This window comes from Lithobates pipiens, unplaced genomic scaffold (assembly GCF_037356315.1).
Source record: "Lithobates pipiens isolate NorthernLeopardFrog02 unplaced genomic scaffold, aLitPip1_a1.2 Scaffold_19, whole genome shotgun sequence".
In the NCBI taxonomy this organism is placed as follows: Eukaryota; Metazoa; Chordata; class Amphibia; order Anura; family Ranidae; genus Lithobates; species Lithobates pipiens.
In genome coordinates this window covers 133695823-133709092 of record NW_027507764.1, presented here as the reverse complement: position 1 = coordinate 133709092, position 13270 = coordinate 133695823, and the positions used below count along the sequence as shown (strand labels likewise).

General features: G+C 39.9%; 1 protein-coding gene across 1 annotated transcript in view; it reads left to right on the top strand.

Annotated features, from left to right (window-relative positions):
• IGF2BP3 (insulin like growth factor 2 mRNA binding protein 3) overlaps positions 1-13270 on the top strand; it is a 123383-nt gene that overhangs the window by 47727 nt on the left and 62386 nt on the right. The window contains exon 3 of the mRNA XM_077491290.1: positions 11427-11475. Coding sequence (XP_077347416.1) covers positions 11427-11475 — 49 coding nt within the window. The remainder of the gene's footprint in view (positions 1-11426; positions 11476-13270) is intronic.

Below are 13270 nucleotides of genomic sequence, written 5' to 3'. Positions count from 1 at the left end.
GTTAATACTAATAACGTTCTGTACTGCCCTCCAAAAGTTGGAAACCTTTAATGTTCTAGAATTTAGAATGCTTTTCTTTTTTTTTTTTTTTTTACTCTGCAATATTTGAGTGTTTTATATCAGTATGCTTTCTTTTAGCATTATTATTATTCAGGATTTGACACAGATTTTTCTAATTTTTTTTTTTTTTTTGTGGTTTAGATGGTACATATAAATCTTTAATTATAGTTACTTGTTTCCTAAATGTCTGTCTGTATGGGCGCTGCCATTTTGAATAATTATGTAGTTTTCAGTGCCACTGATTTTATTTTTTTATTTTTTTCTCCTGGTTAGTCAGCAGTCACTGCATACATTTGACAGTGATGTTATCTTTTCTTTTCAGTCTACTTTAGTATGTGGATTTACATGCAACAGTCAGTTAATCATAATACTGGGTATAGAAATTGCCATTGTGAGGTAATTTTGTGATATTTGCACGAGTGCTGTGCGGTATATTTTTGATTTGAAACACACAATCTCTCTGTGAGACAGAAAGCTAGAGGTCATTTAGTGTTTTTTGTAAGACAATTCTGACTCTTTTTTTTTTTTTTTTTTTTTTTTTTTGTGTGTGTGTGTGTGCCAGAGAATGTTCAAATATTGGCAACAAATAAGCACAGGTCCAGATTGGATGTGCTGTTGATGATATTCTGACTAAAGACAGCAGCATGTTATACAATCATTCAACCCCAATTACAGCAGGTGCTGGCTACCCTGGCTCCCACGATGGGCTATAGTCCTAATAATTATGCACACATGCAAGGAAAAGAATTGACTATTGAAACGCCACTGTACGGGACACCCATTAGTGTGTGTGAATCCATAGTATCTGTACTCCCTTTCTTGAAGCCGGAATTTGGAGTTTTTTGGGTTTTATTTTTAATTTTTTTTTCTACTGTATTTTAAATATGAGTTTCTAAATCCTTTTTTTGTGTTCATTGTCTTGCTTTTAAGCTGCTAGATGCCCAAAAAGCTTTTGAAGATTTCTCACAGGTCCACTAGCATTGTTGAGGTTTTCTAGTCAACTGGTTTCGGTGTGCAGTTTGTACATCATGTGCATCAAAGCAACCATATTTGCTATCTGATGGCCACACACTCTTCAATTAATTTTTATCCGATCGATGTGTGTTTTTGATCCAAATGGTTGAATTTGCAAACCATTCGATTAAAAAAAAAAAAAAAAAAAAAAAGAGTTGGGCAGGGTGGAATATTTTTGTTTTTTAGTTTTACATTTGGCAGCACTGAGGAACTTTGTTCATGTAATACAATTGTATTTTTATCAATTAGATTATATTGTGGAAAAAGATGTGATTGATAATTTACGATTGCAAGTTATGATCACATCTTGAATATCCATCAAAATCCGTGTCTGGCATATTGATTGATGGTACTGTCGACTATAGATTGATTTATTCCTACAGGAAGAGATTAGACTGAAAATAAATCGATTGTTAATCGAAACATATATGGTCACAATTTATTTCCTGCTTTTCAGTACTGCAAACCAGCTGCACTTTACTGCTCCCGCTTACAATGTACAGCGGTCGTGGGGGAAATACTTGAAGGTTTTATACAGCTTATTATGAAAATGTTTGTACAGTAGTTGACTGTCTATAGTCTAGTCAAACTGCATAAATATACAGTATGTACTTGCTGGAAAAACTGCCTTTTCCCTTAAATGTGGTGTGCATTTGTTGCCAACGGTCTTCTGTCTTTATAATTTTTATTTTTTTTATTTTTTTTTCCACAATTTTTTTTTTTTATAATGTTACTTTGAAGGAGATTGAGTTTAATGATCAACTAGTTCTGTTTACTAAATGGGGTCCAATAGATGCAAATTGCAAATCTCTTTATGATCATTGCACAGCAACAGGAAACACTGGGTGTATGGCTACCCCACTTTCTCATCATGACATCCAAACAAGAAATACAGGATGGAAAGCCACTGGGAGCTCGTCCTTCCATATCAAACTATCCCAGCTATGGTGTATAGTCAGTTGCCGGGTCCTAACTTTTCAAGTTCCTCCTCATTTTTGTTAAAGCCAACAGCCAACCTAGAAAACCTGCTGTAGTAGGTTTGATAAGGAGAGGCGCGTGTCTGACGTCGCTTATACAAGGCTTGAGAGGAAGCCTTGTATTCATTAATAAAAAATACAAGGCTTCTTCTGAATGGCAGAGCAGCACTCCAGCCCCACTCTTTAATTCCAGTAGCAGACGGGAAGTCTCCCGTACTGCTGCCTAAATGCAGTGCTTCTTACTGTATATAGAGTTCATTACAGCAGTCACATTGTTCAGTAATGCAAATGGTTCATTTTGGATCAGCTTGGTCCAAATGATCTATTTATAGTGACATTTTAACCTGGAATTCCATGTTTAGGTTCAACACTGCTGAGCTCTGTAGACCAGCCATTGGGATGGCAGTGGCTTGTATCTGTGGGGCAATGCCATCTGGTGAATTAGGACTGCTGCTCCCTTCAATCCTCTACAAGCTGCCCCTGGACAAAATGCTCCCTCATTCCCATTCTGTCTCTACCTCAGAACTTTCCTCCTTTCCAATCAGTGGCACATGTGGCCAGTCTGTGACCCAATCATCCACCCCTGCCTCATTGCTGTAGGCTGCTTTGCAGTAAGCTGCAGTCTCTTGCTACTCTATGCCTGATGCCCCCCTCTATGCTTATGCCATACCAGCGTCCTCATCCTCAATATCTCAAAATCGTTGATTGTGTAACCAATTCTGCTGACTCCTCGTCAGTTTGCAGGGCTATGGTGAGATTAGCAGAAGAGGGCACATTAGCAGTTGCAGGCAGTTTGTTGTTGTTTGATCAAAAAGCCAAGAGGGGCCTTGCCCGAAGATGGGTGTAAAAGACTACAGTACCAATTAATCCATTTTCATGGATTTATAATTGAGTACATAACTGTAGTGTGCATCTTGAGATGAGCTTCCAGGACCATTATCCATTTTAACTTGGAGCAAACTTAGAACATTACCAACTCCACTGTACAGTATTTATCAGAGTTGTCTTGCTCAACAATAAATTCTGCAGCAGATACTCTGGCAAAACTTAGGCTTGTCTCCTTAAAATGGTCGACCCACTGTACATATCTCCTAAAATGAGTGCTGAGGGATCTGCCATCCTTGTCCATGCTGCACTGTCTCCATCAAATCTCATCCCTGAGTTTTTAAATTTTTGTGGTGCACATGCATAGAAACGCTTAATGTAGCGCTAGAAATGTGAAACAAACATTGAACGATGTTATGTGTAAATACCTTGTGATAAAAATCTATCTCAGATATAGTGAATATGAGACAAAGCATGTATATGAGTAGAAACGCAAGTGAAACAGCCGTATGGTAAACATCAAAAAAAGTTTTCTTGCTAAGTGGGGTACAATGGCCTTAGCAGGCATGTAGAGCATCAGGGATAGTGTGTCCTCCACCCAAGATAAGGGTAAGCACTCTTACCAGAAGTAGTGGACTCGTGTGTCAGCGACAATGAGTCACTCAAGCGAGGATAGCCTGATCAGCAGATTTTTAAAACAATCCAGGGAATCCAAGGTACTCCAAGAATGAATCCAGGGAATCGTGCAGGTAACCATAAGGCTGGAACTCGGATGTTAAGCAGCCAGACTGGAAAGCCAAAAACTCTCATCTGAGGGGAAATAGAAAAATGCCTCCATATGGTGTAGGTCAAAAAGGTGGGTTTTATTGAAAGAAAACAACATTCATCCATAAGAATAAAAATGTAATCGCAGAGAAAAAGCAATGTGGGGAGCAGAAAGCCAAGCTTGATGCGTTTCGTCCCTTCAACTGGGGCATATATCTGCTTCCTCACATTGCACATATTTTTAAACTACACGCAAGTTAAGAAATCAATCTGCAAGGACCTGGTATGTGGCATCTACCTGGAAGACATGAATCTTGTGCCCAAAGTCCTGAGACAGGTGGTTGGAGTAAGGCCGGTCACATGATGGCATGAGCTCCAAGCCTTGGTATGGGAACCAATGTACAGAGCCGGCCGGATCCCACGACACCAAACAATGACGTCATGGGAGTGTGACTGCACCTGTAAAGTCAATTCGGAAATGACACGGCCGACACGAGACAAACCTTTTTGTTAAAAAAAAAAAAAAGCGAGCGAAAACAGGTGATGCTGGTCACTTGACTGACGGCAGCCATCACAACCTTGCTGGGATCGGAGAAAATCTCCTTGCCTCTAGGTCACATGACCATAAATACAGTGTCATGGAAACGTGACCCAGCATGAGGCATCAACCCGGAAGTAACAACACAGGAAAGATGTCTCACCGCATAACTTCGCTCACGCAATGTTACCAAACTATATATATATATATATATATATATGTGTGTGTGTGTATATATAGATATAGATATAGATATCTCTCTATATATATATATATATTTGTATATCTCTCATTGTATTCAGTGTTTCATATTTCTAGCGCTACATTTTTTGCCAATCTTTTACTTTGAATTTTAGGCACATTCTTATGTAGCAGCTGTTCATTCTTCCTCACACATTGGTTTAGCGCAGTAATATCCCCTATCCACATAGAAAGTCTCAACCCCACCTCATCCCCAATATAATCCTGTGTGAAGATGGAGTGATCTGTGATTGGCCACAAAGATATTTCCAGCATGTTCGTATCTAGGAGAATGAACCGTTGTGGTTGTCTACAATGCTTGCTGTCCCCGTTAACCTTACAAAAGCTGATCATTAGAAAATGTTTGTATTAATAACACTGCTCTTTAGCTTAATGTTCTTTTAGATCATTGTTTTATCATCCCAGTAATACTGACAGATGACTGAATTTGTTTCTGGTTTGGGTGAATCAGATTTCCTGGATTTTTCGGAGTATGTGCGTGACTGCTGTGTGGACAGTTGGTAGATCTGTCAAACCCAACAATTGGGCTTCACTAATTCCAAGAAGAAAATGCTGTGAATTGGATGATATAGCTGTCATATGCTCTGAAAAATTAGATTCCTGAAAATTGGAGAATCATTATTTGCAAATCAAGTTGATTACTGTGCACTACACAAACATTTTCAGTACAGCTGTCTTTCATTATTAATCCTAAAAGCACCGATCTAAATTGAATATCTGATGGAGCACCAAGGCACCCTCAGTGGAAATTGAGAATGAGTGAAGCAGGGACAGTGTTCTAGAGCAGACAGAGCCTGCAAAAATCCCTTTTAATTCTACTTGCTTTTTAAATGCATTCTGCATTTATGCAATGGAAAATCTATGGCTTCGGCACTGTACATGAAATGGTGTGGAATGTGGACCTCTCAAATATGCTGTGTCCCTGGACACTGCAGATAAATATGGCTGTGCACATAGGGAATTTTGCATTACACTGAACACTTTCGAAGGGGAGAATGTGAGTCTTTCCCCCATGAGCAAGTCAACTTGGACACAGGGCTTTTTCATGTTGCTTTTGTTGCCAGATTGGTGAAGGTACAAGAAAGGTGCACATACATCAGTTGCAGGTTTGGGGCATGTAGACATCATGTAAAGCGGTTACCCATTCAGGTTTACTCAAACTCATTTTCCAGGCTTTCTGAGCAGTTCCCTTAAGACATACACATTACGTTATATAGGAGAAGGGTTTCATGAAGATATAGAATATCCTGTCTGACTCTGACATTGTAATTTTTCCACTCGACAAGCAGAAAGTATAGGCGTAAAAAAACACTTGCAACTCATAACTGAAAAATTGATAACTAGTGCATTAACAAAACAAAAAATGCTCTTGGGCTCACTTCAAAAAAGCTAATTAACGGCTGAACAGGGATATACAGGGTCGGTGTGAACTGCAATGATACTATGCAATATTCCAGACAAGACCAATCAGATTTAAGTCACGTTAGCTAGGTTGAGCGCGTAATACAAACTGCTACCCTGCTTAAAATTAGTTTAGGATGTTTATGTTAATTTAAGTACAGTGCCTTGCAAAAGTATTCACCCCCTATTGGTATTTTTTTGTGTTTTTGTTGCCTCACAACTTGTTGTTTGAGGATTTGCATCATTTAATTTACAGAACATGCCCACCACTTTGAAGATGTGTTTGTTTTTTTATTTTTTTATTTTTTTATTTTTTTTTTGGGACACAAACAACAAATAGGACAAAATAACCGAAAAAGTCAATGTGCATAACTATTCACACCCCCTTAAGTCAATACTTTGTAGACCCACCTTTTTTGCTGCTATCACAGCTCCAAGTCGCTTTGGATAAGTCTCTGAGCTTGCCACATCTTACCACTGGGATTTTTGCCCATTCCTCCTTGCAAAACTGCTCCAGCTCCTTCAAGTTTGGATGATTTGCGCTTGTGAACAGCAATCTTTAAGTCTGACCACAGATTTTTTTTATTTTTTTTATTGGATTGAGGTCTGGGCTTTGACTACATTTACATGTTTCCCCTTTAAACCACTCAAGTGTTGCTTTAGCAGTGTGTTTGGGGTCATGGTCCTGCTGGAAGCGAACTTCCGTCCTAGCCTTAAATTGCACACAGACTGGTACAGGTTTTGCTCAAGAATATCCCTGTATTTAGCACCATCTTTCCCTCAACTCTGACCAGTTTCCCAACTGCTGAAAAACATCCCCACAGTATGATGCAGCCACCACCTTGTTTCACTGTAGGGATGGTGTTCTTTGGGTGATGTGTTGAGTTTGCGTCAGACATAGCGTTTTCTTTGATGGCCAAAAAGTTAAATTTTAGTCTCCTCAGACCAGAGCACCTTTCTCCATACATTTTGGGAGTCTCCCACATGCCTTTTCGCAAACTCTAAACGTACCATTTAGTTTTTTGCTGAAAATAATGGCTTTCTTCTGGCCACTCTGCCATAAAGCCCAACTCTATGGACCGTACGGCTTATTGTCGTCCTATGTACAGATACTCCGGTCTCTGCTGTGGAACTCTGCAGCTCCTCCAGGGTTACCTTTTAGGTCTTTGTGCTGCCTCTCTGATGCCCTCCTTGCTCGGTCCATGAGTTTGTGTGCGGCCATCTCTTGGCAGGTTTGCTGTTTGTGCCATGTTCTTTCTATTTGGATATGATCGCTTTGGTGCTCCTAGGGATCATCAAAGATTTGGATTTATTATTATTATTGCCTAACCCTGACTTGTACTTCTCAACAACATTGTCCCTTATTTGTTTGGAGAGTTCCTTGGTCTTCATGGCAGTGTTTGGTTAGTGGTGCCTCTTGCTTAAGTGTAGAAACCTCTGGGGCCTTTCAAAAAGATGGGTATCTGTAATGACGGGTCATGTGGCACTTGGATTGCACACAGGTGGACCTCATTTCACTAATGTGACTTCTGAAGGTAAATGGTTGTACCAGAGATTTTTATGGGCTTCATAACGAAGGAAGTGAACACATACGCACATGCCAATTATCAGTTTTTTTTTTTTTGTTTTTTTTTTTTTTACTATTTACTGTGTTTCTGAAAAATTGTTTTATGTATATATTTTTCTAGTTTTACTTCACCAACTTAGAATATTGTGTTCTGATCCATCACATATAATTCGGATTTAAAAAAAAACTTTGAATTAAAGGCTGTAATGTAACAAAATTGGGTAAAAAGCCAAGGGGGTGAATACTTTTGCAAGGCACTGTACATCAGATATAGCCAACACACTTTGGAGGTGAAAAGGACTCCAACCTTCTTCTGGCCTTGAACAAAGACCTGTCCAGATGAAATGAGCTAGAAAGCATGATTTGAGGCTAGATTTTGGTTAAAGGTGAAGTCCAGCCTAAGCTCATTTTTGGGATTCACCTAAAGGGTCACAGGAGTGCAATCAGTTTTTCACTCCTGTGACTTTGTTTTCAGCAGAGAGCAGACTTAAGTCTGCTCTCTGCTGATGTCACAGAAATCAGTCCAAGCACCCTGTCATCCTGACTTTGGAAGTCCTGAATTTGCCAGGTGCCTGGACTGATGCCCGTCTCAATGAGCAGCTGAGAGCCTGAGACAGCCGCTCCTCGCACAGCTCTCCAGTGAGCGTGGAGTAGAGCGGAGAGCTGCTGATTGACAGTAGGCAGCTCTCGGGGAGCTGTGAGAACCGAGCCATCAGCGATATTCGATCGCTCGGCTGTCAGCATTGAGGTGCCGGGTGACAGGGGTAGAATTGGACCAATGCTGCATCCACCTAGGTAAGTATAATGGAGGAAAATACCCCAAACCCATTCTTCTTCTTTTGGCACATGCTAGTAGTGTAGTTTACTTTTATTTATTTAAAAAAAATAAAAATTTCCGTTCAACCCAGCGGGCTGAACTAAAAAAACCAAAAAAAAAAACCCAGAAGAGCTCAGGAGCTGTACTAACAATCTGATGTTTTGACGGGGACAAAAGTCTCCCCCCACTGGAACACTTTTATCAGCCATTGACCTGAAAGCATTGTTCAGGAGCCGTTCATGCTCATTCGACAGAACCAGGCTTCTGTCTGACCAGTATCGACCAGTTTCTAGTAAACCGGCCGATACCGCCAGATATTTGGCCCCTTTGAACAATCTAATTCAGGGTGTCTAAGCCCTGAAGCTGGGTGAAGTCCTCCACCTCTCAAACACATTGGTAGTGTTGGATGTTTTTTTTTTTTTTAATTAACATTTTAAAACAAGAAAGATGGAAGTTTACTAGGGACTCGTAAGTTGTCAATTCAGCAGTTTGACTTTAATGACCAGAGAGGCAGAAGCCTTGACTCAGAACCAGTTGCCCTCCTTGACTGCTAAACTCCTGCAAGAAAAACGCACTTTTTATTACTTATTAATTTGAATTCATCTCTACTCATATTGGTCAATGCTATCTCCCACAACGTGACAGCTGCATTTAAAACTTAACGTGGGGATAAGAAAGTGGCATATATAATCATGCTTGGTGTATTTCTCCCAGGCCTGTGCAGAAACCCAGTGTGAAACTTTGCCTCTGTGAAGGAGCTTTGTTTAATAGAGACCAGTCCCTTCCACTCTTTCTCAATACCTGCTCTGTGCAATATTGATGAGGTCATATTCCTCCTCTTATGGCAGTTCCCTGATGGTGCTGTCAGATTCGCCCTGTTCCCAGGTGCCTCCTGCAGCAAGCCAGTGCTAAGGAGGCACCTGTACATGTGTGCTCCCAAGCCAGGCTGTGTGGGCCCACAGAATCAAGCAGTGTCGGTAAGCGATGCCTCTGCTCCTTCCTCCACATGGGTTTGACTGGCAGGAGCCCATTGCTCTGCTCACCTAAGTTCCCCTGAAAATTCCCTTATTTTTCTGTGAAAGTATGAATTTAGTGAAATGGTGGTGGAGCAAGAGACCGTGCTGGAACAGTCACATGGAACCAAGTATGGTTTAGGTGGGTAGGACCAGTAGTGGGGCAGAGAAAGCATTAAGCTAAAAAACGTTTAGACTTTAGTACCACTTTAAGGTTGGCCCTGAGCAGGAAAAAAAAAATCAAATGGAGGCTACTTTGTGTTTTTTATACAGCCAGGTTCTTCTAAAGCAGTATTGGTTTTTTTTCCCCAACCTTTTCAGTCAAGGTACCCATTAAAATAATGACCAATCTTGACACCCCATTCTCAAATGTAAAAAAGGAAACAAACTTTTACATAATGCAGCAACATCCACACATGTAGGACACTGAAAGTTGGAGGTAATTTATTCTTCCAAAGCAAATACACTGTTCCACACTAGTACTGACTAGAGTTCCTGTGTTTCTCTTCTCTCACTCGGCTAATGTGACCCCTGGTCCAGTGGTGACGGAGAGGGCCAGGGGAGGGTCAAAAAGGATGCTGTGCCGATGCCTGACGCTCTTCTCATCACCCGGTGATGTCACTGGTTGTTGGGACGTCGGCAACTAGGATTTTTTTAATGGTGCACAGTGAAAATTTGTGGCTTTGTATAAGTAAAAGGCAGGCTTCAACCACCTGCTTGCTTGTATACAATTTTTAGGCATTTTGCTAAGGCACCCCTGAAGTAAGCCCAAAAGTCCTAAAGCTGGTTCAACAGGGTCCAGCCAAGGTTCGATCCATCTATGGACAGTCAAGTCAAAGATTGTTTGTGTGCGATTACTGCAAGTGACTACAGCCGCTAGTAGTGATCATTGTGTTATGCCAGCAGTGAAGGCTCCCTGCTGGCAGAACACAATAGCGCTGTGGGAGGGATTCAAGCGGCTATTTTTTTTTTTTGTTTTTTTGTTTACAGCAACCTGTGGCTGTAGGAAACACAATTGCATCATCTGTGGCTGGCTTATCTTTTCTTTCAATCACAAGCTGGTAACGTTCTGCGTTCTGAATTTTTTATTTATATTTTTAGACCGGTTCAAAAAAGAAAAATGCTTGATGCTCTGGTGGAAAGACCATTGAAATGACTGTTGCTGTGTGATCCAATACAATACTTTTTTTTATTATTTATTTTTAAATTTTTTTTTTTTTTTTTTGAGTTGTATTAGTTTTGAATTTGTTTCATTATTTTTTCACTGTAAAAATTCATTGCATTTTGCCTGCAATACCCTCTGAAGGTGAAACCTGGTATGTTTTACCGTAATTATTTCTCTGCTGAGATTCTTTGAGTGCAATGTGTTTAGACACAGGTCCTTTCCCTTTTTATGAGGGGCTATCTGTGATGGAAGTCAGAGCGAAGCTTTTTTCAATTTTATTGCAAGCCCCATTGCCTAGACATGTAACCAAGCTGTCTGCTTTGCAGTCTTCCCACTTCCAAATCGGTGAACAAGTCCATTGTGGGTTTTTTCTTTTTTTTTTTTTTTTTTTTTTGTTTTTTTTATTTTTTTTTTTTCCAGGGGTATAATCTGAAGAAAAACCTTTTTTCTATATATGTTTACCATGTGCATTCTTGGGAATCCCAGGGAGTATGTGGCATTTGCTTGTTCATCTTTTAAACACGCTGCAGCAAGCGCTTCTCCACCACAAATGTTTGGCTGTTCGTTCCTTAGGATAAATATCTGTAGAGTCCCTTAACCAGTGCCCTGCCAGATGTGAGTCATTTGCATTGTTCATGCCAGCATTCCTCCCCCAAAGTGGATATCCTATACAAGAAAGTTTCAGTAAAGCATGTTGGGAGAGCACGTTTTCCCCCTCCCCTCTGAAAACGCAGTGAGCTAATTGAATGATTTCAACTTCAAAGACCAGGAATGATAGGAATTCCCCAGCAATTGTATGTGATTAGTTAGCTCATAGCCAGTTAGAGCTCATGTAGTAGTGCAGTAGATAACTTTGAATCTGAATTCCGAGTAAAGATTCTTGGGATGTTGACTCCCAGTCGTCGTCCATGCTGCAGTCTTCGCTTGTGTATCCGTAAAGGAGTCTTTTAATGCTGGCTAGATTCAATGATATGGCTTTTGTATATTCTCTGCTCTCATGCAATTTCTTCTTTCTGTTTTCAGGAGTCGGAAGCTACAGATCCGAAATATACCACCTCATCTGCAGTGGGAGGTATGTACAATTTTTTTCTGATTTTCAAGTTTTGACTTTGATTGTACTTGAGGCATTACTTTTTCCCATATTAACGTTTAAATCTCCTGACAGAGACTAGAGTTTTTGTTGGTGTGGCTTAAAACGTAGCTCTGACACCCGGTTTACTAATGCGTGCGTGCCTGCCTGAACCTTGTTTTTCGAGTATTCTATGTACAATTGTTAGTTGGCAACCAGGACATATATATACACAATACATTTTCAATTTTTTTTTTAATTACCATAACTTGCAGTGATTTGTGTTTTCTTGCTTTTTTTCCCAAGGCATTCACTTACTTTTTATATTCTCATACGTTTTAGAAGTGTGTTTTGTGCTTTCTCTTGACTTCATTTGAGCAAAGTTCCAAAAGAAAATGTTGATGCTCATTCAGTTTGCGATTATTGTGGCATTGCAATAGCGGATTGTTTCTAGCACGTCTTTTGTGTTTGTATAGCTTACTTTTTAAATCTTGCATAATGCAATGTATTAATCCAAGTTGCAACAAATATGTTTTACAGAATTTTAAAAATGTAAAAACTGCTTTTAGTGCATGCACATTTTATTTATTTTTTCCCACAAAAATGTACAACCCTAAATTGGAGAAGAGTGAGTCACTGAATATTTTGTGAACTCGGTACAAGTAATTATTGCATGCCTGGTGACACATAAATGTGTAGTGGCAAACTCATTTTCATATTGTTGATTTTAACAGATATGCTGATTTTTAGCTTGTTTCAATTCCACACAGTCATGTGGGTGCTCTGGAATTATTTTTTTTGGCAAATGTAGACTCCAGCATTGAAGTTCTCCTCCTTTCTGCTCCCTTCTAATCAGTTATTTGCAGTGTTGAAAAAGTTTAAGTGCAGATAGACGGTAGATCCTGCCAGAAATTAAGTGATATGATAACTTCTTGTATTCTCTCACCTTCTCATTTCCAAAACAAAGTAGAGGGGGAAGTGTTCTGTACTCCTAATATCATTTATGGCCAAGGGTGAGGACTCTGCTGCTCCTCAACAGATACAGTATGGGATGTAAGTGTTGGCCACCTAGGAACAGGAAATTAGTTAATGGCAAGATCACCTGGAGGTAATAGAATGGGGAAATGAAAACCAGAAGAAAATTTTCACTCACCTAATCTAAGGAATGGTAACCTACAATGTATTAAACTTCTGTTCTTTGGTTTAGATACCAAAGTCAATATAATCATATACCCTATTCTCAGAGAAATGGTGTCTGCCATTGCTGACTTTCATTTGAAAATTTACCTGATTATCTCTGGCTCCAACAGATCCGTGAGCCACTGACTTGTAACTGATGTAAATAACAGTAGCCCCTTACCTGTATGATGGCTCTGGGGCAGTGCCTCGTCAGAAGCCAAAGTGGGTGAGCGTTACAGCCAGGAAACTATTTTGCTCAGAAGACTGGCCAGCAAGATCTTAAGGTGCATGTTTTCCCTGCAAGGATTTTGCCCATCTGTGTCTACAATCCTGGGCTGTTCTGTAAGCGACACATACTAATTAATTTCTCCGTAGTGCTGTTTCCATTGATTCCTTTGGAAAATCTTCTAGGTGGCCAATAGTCATAATGCTGGTGTCATTAGATTTATAGGAATATATGGGTAGATCCTTCCAGAGGTACCATAAAGTTTAGGTAAGGGCAGAGCCCTTCCTAGCTATATAAAGGGGGCATAAAATACTGCCACTGTGTACCGAATAAAATTTTGAGTAGTGCTCAATGTAAATGTGTATCCAATATGAGAAAAAATTCTGTCTGTAT